The sequence below is a fragment of the Oncorhynchus gorbuscha genome, unplaced genomic scaffold, assembly GCF_021184085.1.
Source record: "Oncorhynchus gorbuscha isolate QuinsamMale2020 ecotype Even-year unplaced genomic scaffold, OgorEven_v1.0 Un_scaffold_1588, whole genome shotgun sequence".
NCBI classification, from domain to species: domain Eukaryota; kingdom Metazoa; phylum Chordata; class Actinopteri; order Salmoniformes; family Salmonidae; genus Oncorhynchus; species Oncorhynchus gorbuscha.
The window spans coordinates 71,870-93,598 of NW_025746322.1; the positions used below are offsets into that span (position 1 = coordinate 71,870).

Genomic DNA, 21,729 nt, shown 5'->3' on the forward strand with positions numbered 1-21,729 from the left:
TAATTTTGGTGCTTTTTGGATGATGGGGATGATGGTGCTTATGGTGGGGATGACAGGGATGATGAGGTTGATAGAGTTGATGGGGATGATGGGCATGATGAATGGTATGATGTCTGGGATGATAATGGGAATGACAGTGGGGATGATGATGGGGATGATGGTTGGGATAATGGTGATGATGGTTGGTATGATGGTGGGGATGGTGGGGATGATAATGGGTATGATGGAGGGGGTGATAATGGGTATGATGATGGTGATGATGGTTGGGATGATGGTGATGATGGTGGGGATGATGGAGATGATGGGTATGATGGTGGGGATAATGATGGGGATGATGGTGGGGATGATGGGTACGATGGTGGGGATAACGATGGGGATGATGGTGGTGATGATGGTGGGGATGATGGGGATAACGATGGGGATGATGGTGGGGATGATTGGTATTATGGGTATGATGAGGATGATGATGGTAATGATGGTGCTTGTGGGATGATGGGGATGATGGTGCTGATGGTGGGGATGATGGGGATGATGAATGGTATGATGGTGGGGATGACGATGGTACGATGGTGGGGATAATGATGGGGATGATGGTGGATAATGATGGTGATGATGGTGGGGATGATGGTGGGGATGATGGTGGGGATGATGGTGGGGATGATGGGTATGATGGTGGGGATGGGGACGATGGGGATGATATTGGTGATGGTGATGATGGTGGGGATGATGGGGATGATGGTGGGGATAATGGGTATGATGGTGGGGATAATGATGGGGATGATGGTGGGGATAATGGTGATGATGGGGGATAATGATGGGGATGGTGGGTATGATGGTGGGGATAATGATGGGGATGATGGGATGATACGATGGTGGGGATAATGGGTATGATGGTGGGGATGATGGTGGGGATGATGATAATGGGTATGATGGTACAATGGTGAGGATAATGGGTATGATGGTGGGGATAATGATGGGGATATAAATGGGGATGATGGGTATGATGGTGGGGATAATGATGGGGATGATGGTGGGGATAATGATGGGGATGATGGTGGGGATGATGGGGTACGATGGTGAGGATAATGGGTATGATGGTGGGGATGATGGTGGGGATAATGGGTATGATGGTGGGGATAATAATGGGGATGATGGTGGGGATGATGGGTACAATGGTGGGGATAATGATGGGGATGATGGTGGGGATAATGGGTATGATGGTGGGGATAATGATGGGGATGATGATGGTGATGATGATGGGGATGATGGTGGGGATAATGGGTATGATGGTGGGGATAATGATGGGGATGATGGTGGGGATAATGCTGGGGATGATGGTGGGGATGACAGTGGGGATGATGGGGATGGGTGGGGATAATGGGTATGATGGGTATGATGGGATGATGATGGTGGGATGATCGGTATAATGGGATGATGTTGATGATGACGGTGGGGATGATGGGGATGATGTATAATGGGATGATGGTGGGGATTATGGGATGATGGTGGGGATGACGGGGATGATGAAGTTGATGGAGATCATGTGGATGATGAATGGTATGATGATGGTAATTATGGGGGATGGGGATGATGGTGATGATGGGGAGGATGTGGATGATGGGGATGATGGGGATGATGAATGGTATGATGGTGGTTGTAGTGGCTTCCTTTCGTCTTTATCATAGCCACTGCCCAAGCCTGAAGCGGGGTTGTTTGGTACGCATACAGTCCACACTCAAGGTTTCCAAACGGCCAAACATTCAATGACATCCAGGGATATGGTGCAACAAAAATGTTTATTCTTCTTATATCTAACAAATAAATGAGTCTCCAATCAACTTAAAGCATAGATGACTTTATATGGAAAATACATATTATGACCTGTCTGTCTGTATGTCTGTATGTCTGTATGGTCAAAAAACTATACCGCTCCCGCATCTAGCAAGGACTCCCTCTCCCGAAGGCCCAACTTCCTGCCTTTATCCTAACACTTTTACCACAATACAATGAATAGGCAAGAGGGGGGGCCAAATGGCTGAGTTACACTAACAACAAATGAATATATCTCAATCGGGTAAATATAAATCATAAAGGTACGTACCTAATATTTCATCATTTACATTAATATTTAATATATTTACACAAATATACATGGAGCTCCATATGTTCAGTCTTTTATACAAATATGTCCAAATCGGCTCTAACATTACCGGCCCCTAATTGTTGACTGCACTGAATGCACAACAATTACTTTCAAACGTAGAGCCAATACACAAAACATTCTATACCAGAGCACTATTACAGTTCATAGCTATATACAAATATACAAAGGTACCATATAGGAAAATAGTCCATAGATCTCAGTCTGAGTTGAAGTGTAAAGGTGTTCAACTTCCAAAAATGTCAAGAGTTTGACGTCAAAAATGTATGACATCAAAGAATGTAAGAGTATGTGTGTGTGTGTGGTGTGTGTGTCTAAGATGGTGTGTGTGTGTGTGTGTGTGTGTGTGTGTGTGTGTGTGTGTGTGTGTGTGTGTGTGTGTGTGTGTGTGTGTGTGTGTGTGTGTGTGTGTGTGTGTGACTCCGTCGCCGTCGCCTCAAGGAGCAGACAGAGTTTGTTGATAGGTCTCTGTAAGATATTGGTCTTAGTCTTAACCATGGCGCTCCGGACAAGACCTTTGGCCCCTGGCAAAGCCTCCACCACACGTCCCATTAGCCAAGAGTTCCTTGGGGCGGTGTCATCGACGATGACCACGAGGTCACCAGGACAAAAGTTTCTCTTAGTTTTGTTCCACTTGATCCGCTCCTGCATAAGTGGAAGATACTCCCTGATCCATCTCTTCCAGAAGAGGTCAGTGATATATTGTACTTGCTTCCATCTCCTTCGTGAGTATAGGTCGCTTCTCTGGAATAGTCCTGGTGGCAGGACTGGCTTAGCTTTCAGATGAAGCAGATGGTTCGGAGTCAGGGGTTCTAGATCATTAGGGTCATTTGTTACAGTAGTGATTGGTCTGTCGTTCATAATCGCCTCAACTTCACACAAGGCTGTCTGCAAAGCCTCATCATCCAGTACTTGCTCTTTAAGGACTGAATAGAGGATCTTTTTCACCAGTCGGATCAACTTCTCCCATACCCCCCCATGGTGGGCTCCAGAGGGAGGGTTGAATGACCATGTCACTCCTTCCTTTAGTAATTCATTTTGAATCTTGTTGTGATCCAGCTCTTTCATAGCTTCTCCTAGCTCCCTGTGTGTTCCAACAAAGTTGGTGCCATTGTCTGTTCTGATACTTGTTACTGGGCCCCTTCGACAGATGAACCTGCGCAGGGCATTGATGCAGGAATCAGTATCCAGATAACTAGCAACTTCTAGATGGACAGCTCGACTCACAAGGCAAGTAAAGATTACACCATAACGCTTCACATGAACGCGGCCTCGCTTCACCTCTATGGGGCCGAAATAATCTATGCCCACATGGGTGAAAGGCGGCAAATCAGGTGACACCCGATCTTGTGGAAGGTCGGCCATCTTCTCTTCTCCAGCTCTAGCTTGCATCCGCCTGCAAAAGACACAGCTCTTAAGGATCTTCCTTGCTAAAGAGTTGGCACAGGGTATCCAATATCGCTGCCGAAGTCTAGAAAGCATGTGACCTCTCCCAGAGTGGCCAACCTGCTCATGGATGTGGAGTAAGATCAGTCTAGAGATGTAGGAGTCTTTGGGCAGGATCATAGGATTCTTTAGTTCCGTAGGCATAGCAGCTTTGCTTAACCTTCCTCCTACTCTCAGAATGCCATTGTCAACAATTGGATCAAGCTTACAGATTGAGCCACTTCTCTTGGCACATTGTTTTCCTTTCACAACTAGTGCAATTTCTTGTTTAAAGTGCTGCCGTTGTTCAAATCGAATGATGACCTTTTCTGCTTCATCTAGGTCATCCACAGACAGACTTTCTTTTCCAAACGTCAGTTTGAACTTGTCAATTTGTTCCTTCAGTGAGTTTGTCAGACTCTGATCTGGACCAGTTTGAGAGAGAATTTTCCTTTTCTGGCTTAACTGTAGAAGACGTTTCTTCAGTTTCAGCATCCAGGCAACTGCTTTCTTCAAGCTGTTCCATGTTGAATAGTACTCAATCAGTTTGCTGGTTGGACTCTTTTCTTCCACACTTGTATGTTTTACGATTACGTCTTTTCTCACCTCTGGATCATCCGGAGGGATGGAGCTAAACTCCTCGGGGACTTTCGGCCATTGAGTTTCTGTTTTCTCCAGGAATTCTGGTCCTTTACGCCATCTCTTTGAGTTCAGGAACATTTCAACGTATAATCCTCTTGAGGCATCATCGGCTGGGTTGTGTTTGGAGTTCAAATACCTCCACTGTTTTGCTTTCGATAGGTCACGGATCATAGCAACCCTATTAGCCACAAAGGTATGGAATCTCTTGGTATCATTGCGGATGTATTTTAGCACAGACTGGCTGTCCGTCCAAAAAGTTGACTCCTCAAGTTCAATCTGGAACTCCAACCTTAACATCCTGTCCACTCGCACTGCCAATGTTGCTGCAGCAAGTTCCAGTCTGGGGATTGTCATCTGCTTGAGTGGAGTCACCCTTGATTTCCCCAGTATGAATGCAATCTGAACCTTTTCCATACCGTTTGTGAACCTAAGGTAACTTGCCGTGCCATAACCTTGTTCACTTGCATCACCGAAGTGATGCAGCTGTGCCGTCTTGACTTGACCAAAGTTCTCTGGCATCATACACCTGTCTATCTGGAATCTGGAGAGCTGGTCCAGATCTGAGAGCCATCTCTGCCATGAAATAGAGTGTTCTTCAGGGATGATTTCATCCCATCCACACTTTAGCTTGCAGAGCACTTGAAGAATTTGCTTTGCCTTTAATACAAATGGGGCGAGGAAACCTAATGGATCATAAATAGAGCTGACAGTTGAGAGAATACCTCTTCTTGTAAGGGGTCTGTTCTTGACAGTGACTCGGAAGGTAAATGCATCACTTTCAATGTTCCATCGGATTCCAAGTGCTCTTTCAACAGGCAGCTTTTCTCTGTCCAGGTCCAGTTCTTTTATCTGCTTGGCTTTGTGTTCATCAGGGATAGAAGCCAGCACAGTGCGGCTGTTGCTGACCCACTTGGTCAATTTGAACCCACCCTGAGAGCACACATCCCTGAGGTTTTTTGTGAGAGCTATGGCTTGTTCTTCTGTGGCCACTGACTTGAGGCAGTCATCAACATAGAAGTTGGACTTGACTGTTTGAATTACCTCTTCATCGTACCTCTCACAGTTGTCTTCTGCAGTCTTTCGCAGTGCAAAGTTTGCACAACTTGGAGAGGATATAGCACCAAAAATATGTACCGTCATTCTGTACTCCTCCAGTCTTTTGTTAGTATCACCATCCGGCCACCATAGTCTATGTAATCTTCATGGACACGTACTTGATGGAACATTCCTTCGATGTCATGGCAATGTGCTCTTGCCGAAATCTTAGCAAGACTCCTATAAGCGTGTTTGCCAGGTCAGGGCCTTGAAGGAGTTCACTGTTAAGAGATATACCTTTATAGGATGATGAACAGTCAAACACTACTCGTATCGTTCCTTTGCGCTTATGTTGAACGCCATGGTGTGGTATGTACCATACCTTGCCTTTCTCTCTGAGAAGCTGTTCTTGTGGTACCTTCTCGGCGTAACCTTTTGTTATCATCTCTTCCATGAAGCCTTTGTACTCTGCAGCGTAACCTTTGTCCTTCTTGAACTTCCTGATAATATTTAGAGCCCGCTGCTTTGCCATGTCACGATTGTTTGGCAGGACTACATCTTTTTTTGTGAAAGGGCAACGGTAAGTAGTAGTGATGGTCTTTGAGGGTTATGGAACTTGATACGATCTCCATAAACCTACGATCCTCAGCTGACATCTCACTTTTCTCTTCATACCCTCTCTCAGGGAAGTCATGGTTGTACTGATTTACAAGAAGAACCCCCAGGTCGGCAATTGAGATACGATTGGCCATCACCGTAGGATGCCCAGATTCTTCTGCCATGGTACAATTGTTAAGAGGACCGTTCATCACCCATCCAAAGAGAGTTTTCACTGCATACGGTCCGTTGCCTTGGCTATTTATGATTTTCCAGGGTTCCATTGCCTTTGGAGCATTTACGCCAATCAGGAGTTCGACGTCGGCGTCAATTTCCTTCAACTGAACTTCTTTCAGGTATGGCCACCTTTTGAGATCTTTCTGAGTGGGAATGTTCTCTCTTGTCACTGGGATCTTATTTTGGGTGTAGACCTTTGGTAATGCAAGAAATGTGTCACCTTCCACATTGCCAATCTCTAATCCAGATATCTCAAAGCTCTTGGTAGGACTCTCCTGCCCCATTGTGCGTAGCAGAATTTCAGTCTCACTGCCTTTAGCTTGCAACTGCCTCATGAGACTCTCCATAAAAAATGTTGCTGAGCTACCAGAATCGAGAAATGCATAGGTTAACGTAGACTTGCTTCCATTTGCCATCTTTACTTGAACTGGCACAATCGCAAGTGCACAATCTGTACCGGCCCCGGTATCTTCACCAGCTTCCAGTGAAACAAGAGCACTGCTGACAGTCTCCTCCCGCTTTACTGCTACACCCCTCGTATCTGCCTTCAGAGATCTAAATCTCTCTCTTCCTTTAATGTGCAGGATAGTGGTGTGGTTTCTTTGACATTTCTGACAGGTCATCCTTCTTTTACATTCTTTGCTTAAGTGTCCTCTCATCAAACAGCCAAAACAAAGGCCTTTTGATCTCAGAAACTCAACCTTGGCTTCGTGTGGCTGTGCCTTCACCTGTTGGCAGTCGACCAGGAAATGCTCACCAGCGCAAAATACACATGAGATACTGGGAGCATCAGAAGGGTAGGCACCTGGTTTCTTGACTTTGAATGTTTGTACTTTTAGAGGTTTTTCCGAGTCACAATCTGCCACTACATCTACTGCAGTGGCAAAGCTGCTTCCCCTACTCTTGGACTTGAACTGCTGTTTAAGGTCAGCTTCTGTTTTGGTTTAAAAAAACCTTTTGTTGGTCAGGGGATCTTGGATATCTCCGTACAACGGATCCTGCAGTATTTTGGCCTGTTTTTCCATGAACGTCACAAGGTCACTGAACTGGGCCCTCAGGTGGCTTCTCTCTAACATATCACATGCCGTAGACCTCCATTTTTCCCTTAGTTTGTAAGGAAGTTTTGAAATGATCAACTTTATGTTGGAGGGAAGATTAAGCTCTTCCATGTTCTGTAGGTCTTGCATAGCGTTACAGCATCCTCTAAGATAGAGTGCATAGCCACCCAGTCCCTTTCCATCATCCGGTTTGATGTTTATCCAGTTCCAAGCTTTTTCCATGTAAGCAGTGGTGACTTTGATTTCATTGCCAAAGTGTTCCTATAACAACCTCTTAGCCTCTGCATAGCCTCTTCTGGCTTCCATATGCAGACAACTACGGACCAGGTCCTTGGGCTGACCAGAGGTGTACTGTTCCAGGTAATAGAGCCTATCCTGGTGACTGCTTGTCTTATCTTCTATTCCATGCTCAAATGCACGCATAAATGGCCTAAAGTTTAGAGGATCACCGTCAAACATAGGTATCTCCCTAACAGGGAGTGTGGCCTGTTTGTGCTGTAGTACAAGGAGGTCAGCAATTTCATTCTGCCTTTGCATGACAGTAGAGAGGTTATCATGGCTGGTATTATGGCTGATACCCGCAGTGTTGATTCTGTGTTGATTGCTAGACCTTGCTGTTGGCTGCTGAAGGGTGTGGTTTATGACTGTTTTCTGAATAGGTTTTGATGGCTTTGTGGTGGTTGTTGTAAAACTCTTTGTAGTGGGGTCTTTGGAACTGCACCTAATGCAGAAAATGCAACAGGTGATGGTTCAGGTTCCTTATAGACCTCGGGTTCCTGGTTCTCATAATAAGAGTTCATTCCATCTTCTTGGCTTAGAAAATGGGCTGCCACAGAATGGGATTGAGAAGTTGACTCAACACTCTCCAGGACCTTCAGTTTGGCATTATATGCTGCTATGTCCGTTTCCAGTGCCATTTTTTCCATTCTAACATTCAGTTGAGCTTTCTGTTGTTCCAGTTGAGCTTTCTCTGGTTCCAGTTGAGCTTTCTCCAGTTCCAATGCATGCTTGTCCTGTAATGATGCTTGGCGAGCTAGTAGAGCTGCTCGTTCTGCCTCAGCTTGCAGGCGTGCAGAGGACACTGAGGAAGCAGTTTTAGAAGACTTCGTTTTACTTGATGTTTTTGACACATTGGAAATGCTGTCGTGTGGTTCAATGAGCGTTTGTGGCTCGATTTCAGCTTTTTTCCATATTTCCACCTCTTTCAGGAAATGTTCATAAGTTCTCATTCTTGGTTGATAATAGTTAATGCTCTCCTGTTCGTGTTCCTCCTCTGTGACCAGCTCTAGCACAGAATCATGAGCATTCTTAAAGTCATTGAGAACAGCATGGAATGCTTCAAGACTCTCATCCACAGTTTCAATGTTTCCTCCATCAACAAGAAGGGTTTTTATTTCATTCATTTTGCGTGTACACACTCCAAGTTTGCCTCTCCGGGCTGCATAGAGTGAATTTAGATGCTCCTCTGCCCTCTCCAGTGGAGTCTTATTTGGGATTTCATCCTCCATCATTCACTTTTAGTTCACTCAATTTACAATGACACAGTTGTTGGTTTTTGATTGTTAAACGTAATGCCCCTTTAGACCTCCTTTAATGCTTTAAAACACAGTCCTCCATTTCAGCATATTGACCCATTTTGAATTGAACATGTGCAAGTTCGGCATTTTGGATGCGTTTTAAACATTTCATCCCATTATAAGTTGTCCCTTTAATGAAGTTTAAACACGCAGTATATTTAGATCCTTAGATTGCAATTTGTTGCGTTGATGCATTGCATTTCCACGTTAGGCCAAATATTAGACATAAGATTAGGCTACATTGTGCGTAGGATCTCAGTGTTTCCCAAACTTAAACTTCTAAATTGTTTTCACAACGCTGTGTTTTGAATTCCATTCCCAAGTTTATCAAACATTCCAATTAAAAGCACATTTGCCCTTCCATAACATGCATGATCAAATGATCGCATTGAACAGGGCAGCTCATTCATTCGCAGTGGTTACTCACGGCTGGCGAATTCTAGGTGTTCAAATCCTTCCAAGCGAGCTGTCCTTACGATCCGGATGCAATTACAAATAGAACAATATCCAGCGTGTGTCAGAACCGGAGATTTCCTTCCGATAGTAATCCTTCGCGGAGTTTTTTGACTTGATTGTAGTGGCTTCCTTTTCGTCTTTACCATAGCCACTGCCCAAGCCTGAAGCGGGGTTGTAGTGGCTTCCTTTTCGTCTTTACCATAGCCACTGCCCAAGCCTGAAGCGGGGTTGTAGTGGCTTCCTTTCGTCTTTACCATAGCCACTGCCCAAGCCTGAAGCGGGGTTGTAGTGGCTTAATTTGGGGGATCTTTACCATAGCCACTGCCCAAGCCTGAAGCGGGGTTGTAGTGGCTTCCTTGGGTCTTTACCATAGCCACTGCCCAAGCCTGAAGATGGGGTTGTAGTGGCTTCCTTTGTCTTTACCACAGCCACTGCCCAAGCCTGAGCGGGGTTGTAGTGGCTTCCTTTGGGTGATGGGCCTGAGGGGTTTTACCATAGCCACTGCCCAAGCCTGAAGCGGGGTTGTAGTGGCTTGATGGGATGATCTTTACCATAGCCACTGCCCAAGCCTGAAGCGGGGTTGTAGTGGCTTGGTAATGATCTTTACCATAGCCACTGCCCAAGCCTGAAGCGGGGTTGTAGTGGCTTGATTTCGTCTTTACCATAGCCACTGCCCAAGCCTGATGCGGGGATGATGGTTTTTGGTACTGATGATGGTGGGGATGATGGGGATGATGAAGTTGATGGAGATGATGGTAATTATGGGGGATGATGGTTGATGGAGATGATGGGGAGGATGTGGATGATGGGGATGATGAATGGTATGATGGTGGGGATGACGGGGATGATGAAGTTGATGGAGATGATGTGGATGATGAATGGTATGATGATGTAATGATGGGGGATGGGGATGATGATGGGGATGATAATGGTAATTATGGGGGATGGGGATGAGGGGTTGATGATGGGGATGATGATGATGGTGATTATGACGGGGATCATGGTGTGATGGGGAGGATGGGATGGTAATGATGGGATGATGTTGGTAATGATGGATATGATGGGATGATGTTGGTAATGATGGGTATGATGGGATGATGGTATTTATGTAGATGATGTTGGTAATGATGGATATGATGGGTATGATGTTGGTAATGATGGATATGATGGATATGATGGATATGATGGATATGATGGGATGATGTTGGTAATGATGGATATGATGGGATGATGTTGGTAATGATGGGTATGATGGGATGATGGTATTTATGTAGATGATGTTGGTAATGATGGATATGATGGTATGATGGGATGATGGTATTTATGTAGATGATGTTGGTAATGATGGATATGATGGGATGATGGTAATAATGTGATGATGTTGGTAATGATGTTATGATGGGTATGATGGTAATGATGGATATGATGGGATGATGTTGGTAATGATGGATATGATGGGATGATGTTGGTAATGATGGATATGATGGGTATGATGGTAATAATGTGATGATGTTGGTAATGATTTTATGATGGGTATGATGGATATGATGGGATGATGTTGGTAATGTTGGTATGAGGGTATGATGGGATGATGGTATTTATGTAGATGATGTTGGTAATGATGGTATGAGGGTATGATGGGATGATGTTGGTATGAGGGTATGATGGGATGTTGGGTATGATGGTAATGATGTGATGATGTTGGGTGTGATGGTATGAGGGTATGATGGGATGATGTTGGTAATGAGGGTATGATGGGATGATGTTGGTATGAGGGTATGATGGGATGATGGGGATGATGGTAATGTTGGGATGATGTTGGTAATGATGGTATGATGGGATGAGGGTATGATGGTAATGATGGGATGACGTTGGTAATGATGGTATGAGGGTATGATGGGATGATGGTAATGATGGGATGATGTTGGTAATGATGGTATGAGGGTATGATGGGATGATGGTAATGATGGGATGATGTTGGTAATGATGGTATGATGGGATGAGGGTATGATGGTAATGATGGGATGACGTTGGTAATGATGGTATGAGGGTATGATGGGATGATGGTAATGATGGGATGATGTTGGTAATGATGGGATGAGGGTATGAGGGTATGATGGTAATGATGGGATGATGTTGGTAATGATGGTATGATGGGATGAGGGTATGATGGTAATGATGGGATGATGTTGGTAATGATGGTATGAGGGTATGAGGGTATGATGGTAATGATGGGATGATGTTGGTAATGATGGTATGAGGGTATGATGGGATGATGGTAATGATGGGATGATGTTGGTAATGATGGTATGAGGGTATGATGGGATGATGGTAATGATGGGATGATGTTGGTAATGATGGTATGATGGGATGATGGTAATGATGGGATGATGTTGGTAATGATGGTATGATGAGATGATGGTCATTATGGAGATGATGTTGGGGATGATGGTAATGATGGGATGGTGGGGATGATGATGTAATGATGAAGGTGATGATGGGTATGATGATGATGGTGATGGTGATGATGAAGATTTTTCTTTTCAGTTGCGTTTTGGGGCGACATTGCGTTGGACGAGGAGGATCTGCGGATGTTTCAGATCGACAGGACAATAGACGTGACGCAACACACACACACTCACTCACACACTCCAACACACTCCAGACAAGGACAAACGACTGGTGAGTCTTTATGTCTGCCTGCCTGCCTGCCTGCCTGCCTGCCTGCCTGCCTGCCTGCCTGCCTGCCTGCCTGCCTGCCTGCCTGCCTGCCTGCCTGCTGTCTGTCTGTCTGTCTGTCTGTCTGTCTGTCTGTCTGTCTGTCTGTCTGTCTGTCTGTCTGTCTGTCTGTCTGTCTGTCTGTCTGTCTGTCTGTCTGTCTGCCTGCCTGTCTGTCTGCCTGTCTGCCTGTCTGCCTGTCTGCCTCCTCTGTCTGTCTGTAGCCTTCTCTGTCTGTCGGTCTGTCTGTCTGTCTGCCTGCCTGCCTGAACGCATTTACCGTTGTTATGCACACACACACACACACACACACACACACACACACACACACACACACACACACACACACACACACACACACACACACACACACACACACACACACACACACACACACACACACACACACACACACACACACACACACACACACACACACACACACACACACACACACACACACACACACATCCAGTCAGTGGTTTCCAGCACTGCCAAATAGTAAATTGGCCTCTAAATCTTTTGTTGGCCTCTAAATCATTAAACACTTTATTTAATTTACCTCCCACATTGGGAACATTTGTTGTGGTATTATTATGTTTTATTATTTCAATGAGGGAATTCAGTGTATTGTTAGTTGTTCAGGATAGAGTAGTAGGTCTGTAGTATCTGGGGTTTAAAGTACTTTAGTCGTTTCTGTATCTTAACTCTAAATATTTTTATTTTTGACAACTTTTACTGCACTACATTCCTAAAGATTAGATTAGCCGGCGTGAGAGAGTGAGAGAGAGAGAGAGAGAGAGAGAGAGAGAGAGAGAGAGAGAGAGAGAGAGAGAGAGAGAGAGAGAGAGAGAGAGAGAGAGAGAGAGAGAGAGAGAGAGAGAGAGAGAAAAGAGAGCAGAGAGAGAGAAGAGAGAGAGAGAGAGAGAGAGAGAGAGAGAGAGAGAGAGAGAGAGAGAGAGAGAGAGAGAGAGAGAGAGAGAGAGAGACAGAGAGACAGAGAGACAGAGAGACAGAGAGACAGAGAGACAGAGAGACAGAGAGACAGAGAGACAGAGAGAGAGACAGAGAGACAGAGAGAGAGAGAGAGAGAGACAGAGAGAGAGAGAGAGAGAGAGACAGAGAGAGAGAGAGAGAGAGACAGAGAGACAGAGAGAGAGAGAGAGACAGAGAGACAGAGAGACAGAGAGACAGAGAGAGACAGAGAGAGAGAGAGAGAGAGAGAGACAGAGAGACAGAGAGACAGAGAGACAGAGAGACAGAGAGAGACAGAGAGACAGAGAGACAGAGAGAGACAGAGAGAGAGAGAGAGACAGAGAGACAGAGAGACAGAGAGAGACAGAGAGACAGAGAGAGACAGAGAGACAGAGAGACAGAGAGAGAGAGAGAGAGACAGAGAGACAGAGAGACAGAGAGACAGAGAGAGACAGAGAGACAGAGAGAGATAGAGAGATAGAGAGATAGAGAGACAGAGAGACAGAGAGACAGAGAGAGACAGAGAGACAGAGAGACAGAGAGACAGAGAGACAGAGAGAGAGACAGAGAGATAATATATATATATATGTGTGTGTGTGTGTGTGTGTGTGTGTGTGTGTGTGTGTGTGTGTGTGTGTGATGAGGGTGATGTAGAGGAACATATCATCTCAAAGAAGAAAGGATTGTTCCTCCTCCTCCTCCTGGACAAAATACGGAGGTTTGGCTTCGGTACGACACCTGGTTACCAAGGCAACACACCACACACCTGGTTACCAAGGCAACGGCTACTGTAGCTTCATAGTAAAATAGCATTCGGAAAGTATTCAGACCCCATGACTTGTTTTCCACATATTATTACGGATTCTAAAATGGATTAAATACACGTGTTTTCCCTCATTAATCTACACACAATAAACCCCATAAAGACAAAATGAAAACAGATTTTTGGTGAAAGTTTAGTTTATTTTTGGCAAATTTAGTAAAATAATAATAAACACTAATAACTTTTTTAGATAAGTATTCAGACCCTATGAGACTCGAAATGTATTTATTTATCAATTATTAGTATTATAGTATTTATCAATCAATTGACCAATTTATCCCATTTGTGATCATTTATTTATTTAACAAGGCGAGTCAGTTAATAACAAATTATTATTTTCAATGACAGCCTAGTGGGTTAACTGCCTGTTCAGGGGCAGAACGACAGAACGACCTTGTCAGCTCGGGGATTTGAACTTGCAACTTTCAGTTACTAGTCCAACGCGCTAACCACTAGGCTACCCTGCCGCCCCAAATATGTGACTCCAAGCCGGTTGTGATTTGAACCTGGGAGTCTGTAGTGATGCCTCTAGCACAGAGATGCAGTGCCTTAGACCACTGCACCACTAGGGAGCTCTTGAGATGTTTCTACAACTTGATTGGAGTCCACCTGTGGTAAATTAAATTGATTGGACATGATTTGGAAAGGCAACTCTAGATTTGATTTTAGATTGGAGATGTTTGATATGAGTCTGGACGGAGAGTTTACAGTCTAGCCAGACACCTAGGTACTTATAGACGTCCACATATTCAAGGTCGGAACCATCCAGGGTGGTGATGCTGGTCAGGCGTGCGGGTGCAGGCAGCGAACAGTTGAAAAGCATGCATTTGGTTTTACTAGCGTTTAAGAGCAGTTGGAGGCCACGGAAGGAGTATTGTATGGCATTGAAGCTCGCTTGGAGGTTAGATAGCACAGTGTCCAAGGACGGGCCGGAAGTATATAGAATGGTGTCGTCTGCGTAGAGGTGGATCAGGGAATCGCCCGCAGCAAGAGCAACATCATATACAGAGAAAAGAGTCGGCCCGAGAATTGAACCCTGTGGCACCCCCATAGAGATGGATATAGGATGGATATAGGTCTGTAACAGTTTGGGTCCAGGGTGTCTCCCCCTTTCAGGGAATTTAGTCTTTACATATATAGCCACACTTATAGGGAATTTAGTCTTTACATATATAGCCACACTTATAGGGAATTTAGTCTTTACATATATCGCCACACTGGCAGGTTGCAGGGGGTTTGGAGACATATCAGGGTTAGGTTGCAGGGGGTATGGAGACATCAGGGTTAGGTTGCAGGGGGTATGGAGACATATCAGGGTCAGGTTGCAGGGGGTATGGAGACATCAGGGTTAGGTTGCAGGGGGTATGGAGACATATCAGGGTTAGGTTGCAGGGGGTATGGAGACATCAGGGTTAGGTTGCAGGGGGTATGGAGACATATCAGGGTCAGGTTGCAGGGGGGTATGGAGACATATCAGGGTTAGGTTGCAGGGGGTATGGAGACATATCAGGGTTAGGTTGCAGGGGGTATGGAGACATATCAGGGTCAGGGTTAGGTTGCAGGGGGTATGGAGACATATCAGGGCCAGGGTTAGGTTGCAGGGGGTTTGGAGACATATCAGGGTTAGGTTGCAGGGGGTATGGAGACATATCAGGGTTAGGTTGCAGGGGGTATGGAGATATATCAGGGTTAGGTTGCAGGGGGTATGGAGACATATCAGGGTCAGGGTTGGGTTGCAGGGGGTATGGAGACATATCAGGGTCAGGTTCAGGGGGTATGGAGACATATCAGGGTTAGGTTGCAGGGGGTATGGAGACATATCAGGGTTAGGTTGCAGGGGGGTTTTGGAGACATATCAGGGTCAGGGTTAGGTTGCAGGGGTTTGGAGACATATCAGGGTCAGGGTTAGGTTGCAGGGGGTATGGAGACATCAGGGTTAGGTTGCAGGGGGTATGGAGACATATCAGGGTCAGGTTGCAGGGGGTATGGAGACATATCAGGGTTAGGTTGCAGGGGGTATGGAGACATATCAGGGTTAGGTTGCAGGGGGTATGGAGACATATCAGGGTTAGGTTGCAGGGGGTATGGAGACATATCAGGGTCAGGGTCAGGTTGCAGGGGGTATGGAGACATATCAGGGTTAGGTTGCAGGGGGTATGGAGACATATCAGGGTTAGGTTGCAGGGGGTATGGAGACATATCAGGGTCAGGGTCAGGTTGCAGGGGTATGGAGACATATCAGGGTTAGGTTGCAGGGGGTATGGAGACATATCAGGGTCAGGGTCAGGTTCAGGGCAGGTTGGGGGTATGGAGACATATCAGGGTTAGGTTGCAGGGGGTATGGAGACATATCAGGGCCAGGGTCAGGTTGCAGGGGGTATGGAGACATATCAGGGTCAGGTTGCAGGGGTATGGAGACATATCAGGGCCAGGGTCAGGTTGCAGGGGGTATGGAGACATATCAGGGCCAGGGTTAGGTTGCAGGGGGTATGGGACATATCAGGGCCAGGGTTAGGTTGCAGGGGGTATGGAGACATATCAGGGCCAGGGTTAGGTTGCAGGTTGGGGGTATGGAGACATATCAGGGGGTTTAGGAGACATATGCCAGGGGGTTTATGGAGACATATCAGGGTTAGGTTGCAGGGGTATGGAGACATATCAGGGTTAGGTTGCAGGGGGTATGGAGACATATCAGGGTTAGGTTGCAGGGGTATGGAGACATATCAGGGCCAGGGTTAGGTTGCAGGGGGTATGGAGACATATCAGGGCCAGGGTTAGGTTGCAGGGGTATGGAGACATATCAGGGCCAGGGTTAGGTTGCAGGGGGTATGGAGACATATCAGGGTTAGGTTGCAGGGGGTATGGAGACATATCAGGGTTAGGTTGCAGGGGGTATGGAGACATATCAGGCCCAGGTTGTTGCAGGGGGTATGGAGACATATCAGGGCCAGGGTTAGGTTGCAGGGGGTATGGAGACATATCAGGGTTAGGTTGCAGGGGGTTTGGAGACATATCAGGGCCAGGGTTAGGTTGCAGGGGGTATGGAGATATATCAGGGTTAGGTTGCAGGGGTATGGAGACATATCAGGGTTAGGTTGCAGGGGTATGGAGACATATCAGGGCCAGGGTTAGGTTGCAGGGGGTATGGAGACATATCAGGGTCAGGTTGCAGGGGGTATGGAGACATATCAGGGCCAGGGTTAGGTTGCAGGGGGTATGGAGACATATCAGGGTTAGGTTGCAGGGGGTTGGAGACATATCAGGGCCAGGGTTAGGTTGCAGGGGGTATGGAGACATATCAGGGCCAGGGTTAGGTTGCAGGGGGTATGGAGACATATCAGGGCCAGGGTTAGGTTGCAGGGGGTGGATGGAGACATATCAGGGCCAGGGTCAGGTTGCAGGGGGTATGGAGACATATCAGGGCCAGGGTTAGGTTGCAGGGGGTATGGAGACATATCAGGGCCAGGGTTAGGTTGCAGGGGGTATGGAGACATATCAGGGTTAGGTTGCAGGGGTATGGAGACATATCAGGGCCAGGGTTAGGTTGCAGGGGGTATGGAGACATATCAGGGTTAGGTTGCAGGGGGTATGGAGACATATCAGGGCCAGGGTCAGGTTGCAGGGGTTTGGAGACATATCAGGGCCAGGGTTAGGTTGCAGGGGGTATGGAGACATATCAGGGTTAGGTTGCAGGGGGTATGGAGACATATCAGGGCCAGGGTTAGGTTGCAGGGGGTATGGAGACATATCAGGGCCAGGGTTAGGTTGCAGGGGGTATGGAGACATATCAGGGTTAGGTTGCAGGGGGTATGGAGACATATCAGGGCCAGGGTTAGGTTGCAGGGGGTATGGAGACATATCAGGGTTAGGTTGCAGGGGGTATGGAGACATATCAGGGCCAGGGTTAGGTTGCAGGGGTATGGAGACATATCAGGGCCAGGGTTAGGTTGCAGGGGGTATGGAGACATATCAGGGCCAGGGTTAGGTTGCAGGGGTATGGAGACATATCAGGGTTAGGTTGCAGGGGGTATGGAGACATCTCAGGGTTAGGTTGCAGGGGGTATGGAGACATATCAGGGCCAGGGTTAGGTTGCAGGGGGTATGGAGACATATCAGGGCCAGGGTTAGGTTGCAGGGGGTATGGAGACATATCAGGGTTAGGTTGCAGGGGGTTTGAGACATATCAGGGCCAGGGTTAGGTTGCAGGGGGTATGGAGATATATCAGGGTTAGGTTGCAGGGGGTATGGAGGCATATCAGGGTTAGGTTACAGGGAGTTTGGAGACATATCAGGGCCAGGGTTAGGTTGCAGGGGGTATGGAGACATATCAGGGTCAGGTTGCAGGGGGTATGGAGACATATCAGGGTTAGGTTGCAGGGGGTATGGAGACATATCAGGGTTAGGTTGCAGGGGTATGGAGACATATCATCAGGGTTAGGTTGCAGGGGGTATGGAGACATATCAGGGCCAGGGTTAGGTTGCAGGGGTATGGAGACATATCAGGGCCAGGGTTAGGTTGCAGGGGGTATGGAGACATATCAGGGCCAGGGTCAGGTTGCAGGGGGTATGGAGACATATCAGGGCCAGGGTCAGGTTGCAGGGGGTATGGAGACATATCAGGGCCAGGGTTAGGTTGCAGGGGTATGGAGACATATCAGGGTTAGGTTGCAGGGGGTATGGAGACATATCAGGGCCAGGGTTAGGTTGCAGGGGGTATGGAGACATATCAGGGTTAGGTTGCAGGGGGTATGGAGACATATCAGGGCCAGGGTCAGGTTGCAGGGGGTTTGGAGACATATCAGGGCCAGGGTTAGGTTGCAGGGGGTATGGAGACATATCAGGGTTAGGTTGCAGGGGGTATGGAGACATATCAGGGCCAGGGTTAGGTTGCAGGGGGTTTGGAGACATATCAGGGCCAGGGTTAGGTTGCAGGGGGTATGGAGACATATCAGGGCCAGGGTTAGGTTGCAGGGGGTATGGAGACATATCAGGGCCAGGGTTAGGTTGCAGGGGGTATGGAGACATATCAGGGCCAGGGTTAGGTTGCAGGGGGTATGGAGACATATCAGGGCCAGGGTTAGGTTGCAGGGGGTATGGAGACATATCAGGGCCAGGGTTAGGTTGCAGGGGGTATGGAGACATATCAGGGTTAGGTTGCAGGGGGTATGGAGACATATCAGGGCCAGGGTCAGGTTGCAGGGGGTATGGAGACATATCAGGGCCAGGGTTAGGTTGCAGGGGTATGGAGACATATCAGGGTTAGGTTGCAGGGGTATGGAGACATATCAGGGCCAGGGTTAGGTTGCAGGGGGTATGGAGACATATCAGGGTTAGGTTGCAGGGGGTATGGAGACATATCATCAGGGTTAGGTTGCAGGGGGTATGGAGACATATCAGGGCCAGGGTTAGGTTGCAGGGGGTATGGAGACATATCAGGGGGTTGCAGGGGGTATGGAGACATATCAGGTTAGGTTGCAGGGGGTATGGAGACATATCAGGGTTAGGTTGCAGGGGTTTGGAGATATATCAGGGTCCAGGTTGCAGGGGGTATGGAGACATATCAGGGTTAGGTTGCAGGGGGTATGGAGACATATCAGGGTTAGGTTGCAGGGGGTATGGAGACATATCAGGGTTAGGTTGCAGGGGGTATGGAGACATATCAGGGCCAGGGTTAGGTTGCAGGGGGTTTGGAGACATATCAGGGTTAGGTTGCAGGGGGTATGGAGACATATCAGGGTTAGGTTGCAGGGGGTATGGAGACATATCAGCCAGGGTTAGGTTGCAGGGGGTATGGAGACATATCCAGGGTTAGGTTGCAGGGGGTATGGAGATATATCAGGGTTAGGTTGCAGGGGGTATGGAGATATATCAGGGTTAGGTTGCAGGGGGTATGGAGACATATCAGGGCCAGGGTTAGGTTGCAGGGGGTATGGAGACATATCAGGGCCAGGGTTAGGTTGCAGGGGGTATGGAGACATATCAGGGTTAGGTTGCAGGGGGTATGGAGACATATCAGGGCCAGGGTCAGGTTGCAGGGGGTTTGGAGACATATCAGGGCCAGGTTGCAGGGCTTTATATCAGGGTTAGTCAGGGGGTTGGAGACATATCTCCGTAGGGGGTATCCTGGAGATATATCAAACGCCATGGTTAGGTTGCTGAGCTACAGGGACCAGGGTTAGGTTGCAGGGGGTATGGAGACATATCAGGGTTAGGTTGCAGGGGGTATGGAGACATATCAGGGCCAGGGTTAGGTTGCAGGGGTATGGAGACATATCAGGGCCAGGGTTAGGTTGCAGGGGTATGGAGACATATCAGGGCCAGGGTTAGGTTGCAGGGGGTATGGAGACATATCAGGGCCAGGGTTAGGTTGCAGGGGGTATGGAGACATATCAGGGCCAGGGTTAGGTTGCAGGGGGTTTGGAGACATATCAGGGCCAGGGTTAGGTTGCAGGGGGTATGGAGACATATCAGGGCCAGGGTTAGGTTGCAGGGGTATGGAGACATATCAGGGCCAGGGTTAGGTTGCAGGGGGTATGGAGACATATCAGGGCCAGGGTTAGGTTGCAGGGGGTATGGAGACATATCAGGGTTAGGTTGCAGGGGGTATGGAGACATATCAGGGCCAGGGTTAGGTTGCAGGGGGTATGGAGACATATCAGGGCCAGGGTTAGGTTGCAGGGGGTATGGAGACATATCAGGGTTAGGTTGCAGGGGGTTTGGAGACATATCAGGGCCAGGGTTAGGTTGCAGGGGGTATGGAGACATATCAGGGCCAGGGTTAGGTTGCAGGGGGTATGGAGACATATCAGGGTTAGGTTACAGGGGGTATGGAGACATATCAGGGCCAGGGTTAGGTTGCAGGGGGTATGGAGACATATCAGGGTTAGGTTGCAGGGGGTATGGAGACATATCAGGGTCAGGGTTAGGTTGCAGGGGGTTTGGAGACATATCAGGGTTAGGTTGCAGGGGTATGGAGACATATCAGGGTTAGGTTGCAGGGGGTATGGAGATATATCAGGGCAGGGTTAGGTTGCAGGGGGTATGGAGACATATCAGGGCCAGGGTTAGGTTGCAGGGGTATGGAGATATCAGGGCCAGGGTTAGGTTGCAGGGGGTATGGAGACATATCAGGGTTAGGTTGCAGGGGGTATGGAGACATATCAGGGTTAGGTTGCAGGGGGTATGGAGACATATCAGGGTTAGGTTGCAGGGGGTATGGAGATATATCAGGGTTAGGTTGCAGGGGGTATGGAGACATATCAGGGTTAGGTTGCAGGGGGTATGGAGATATATCAGGGTTAGGTTGCAGGGGTATGGAGACATATCAGGGTTAGGTTGCAGGGGGTATGGAGACATATCAGGGTTAGGTTGCAGGGGTATGGAGACATATCAGGGTTAGGTTGCAGGGGGTTTGGAGACATATCAGCCAGGGTTAGGTTGCAGGGGGTATGGAGATATATCAGGGTTAGGTTGCAGGGGGTATGGAGACATATCAGGGTTAGGTTGCAGGGGGTATGGAGATATATCAGGGTTAGGTTGCAGGGGTTTGGAGACATATCAGAGCCAGGTTAGGCAGGGGGTATGGAGACATATCAGGGTTAGGTTGCAGGGGGTATGGAGACATATCAGGGTTAGGTTGCAGGGGGTATGGAGACATATCAGGGGGTTAGGTTGCAGGGGGTATGGAGATATATCAGGGTTAGGTTGCAGGGGGTTTGGAGACATATCAGGGTTAGGTTGCAGGGGGTTTGGAGACATATCAGGGTTAGGTTGCAGGGGGTATGGAGACATATATCAGGGTTAGGTTGCAGGGGGTATGGAGAGATATATCAGGGTTAGGTTGCAGGGGGTTTGGAGACATATCAGGGCCAGGGTTAGGTTGCAGGGGGTTTGGAGACATATCAGGGCCAGGGTTAGGTTGCAGGGGGTTTGGAGACATATCAGGGTTAGGTTGCAGGGGGTATGGAGATATATCAGGGTTAGGTTGCAGGGGGTATGGAGATATATCAGGGTTAGGTTGCAGGG

At 47.6% G+C, this 21,729-nt stretch overlaps 1 protein-coding gene across 3 annotated transcripts in view; it reads left to right on the plus strand.

The window, feature by feature from the left end:
- The window catches only part of LOC124023327 (dorsal-ventral patterning tolloid-like protein 1), a 94,157-nt gene that overhangs the window by 57,690 nt on the left and 14,738 nt on the right, over positions 1 to 21,729 (plus strand). For all 3 annotated transcript variants that reach the window (XM_046337839.1, XM_046337841.1, XM_046337840.1), the window contains one exon: positions 11,736 to 11,870. In XM_046337839.1, coding sequence (XP_046193795.1) covers positions 11,736 to 11,870 — 135 coding nt within the window. The remainder of the gene's footprint in view (positions 1 to 11,735; positions 11,871 to 21,729) is intronic.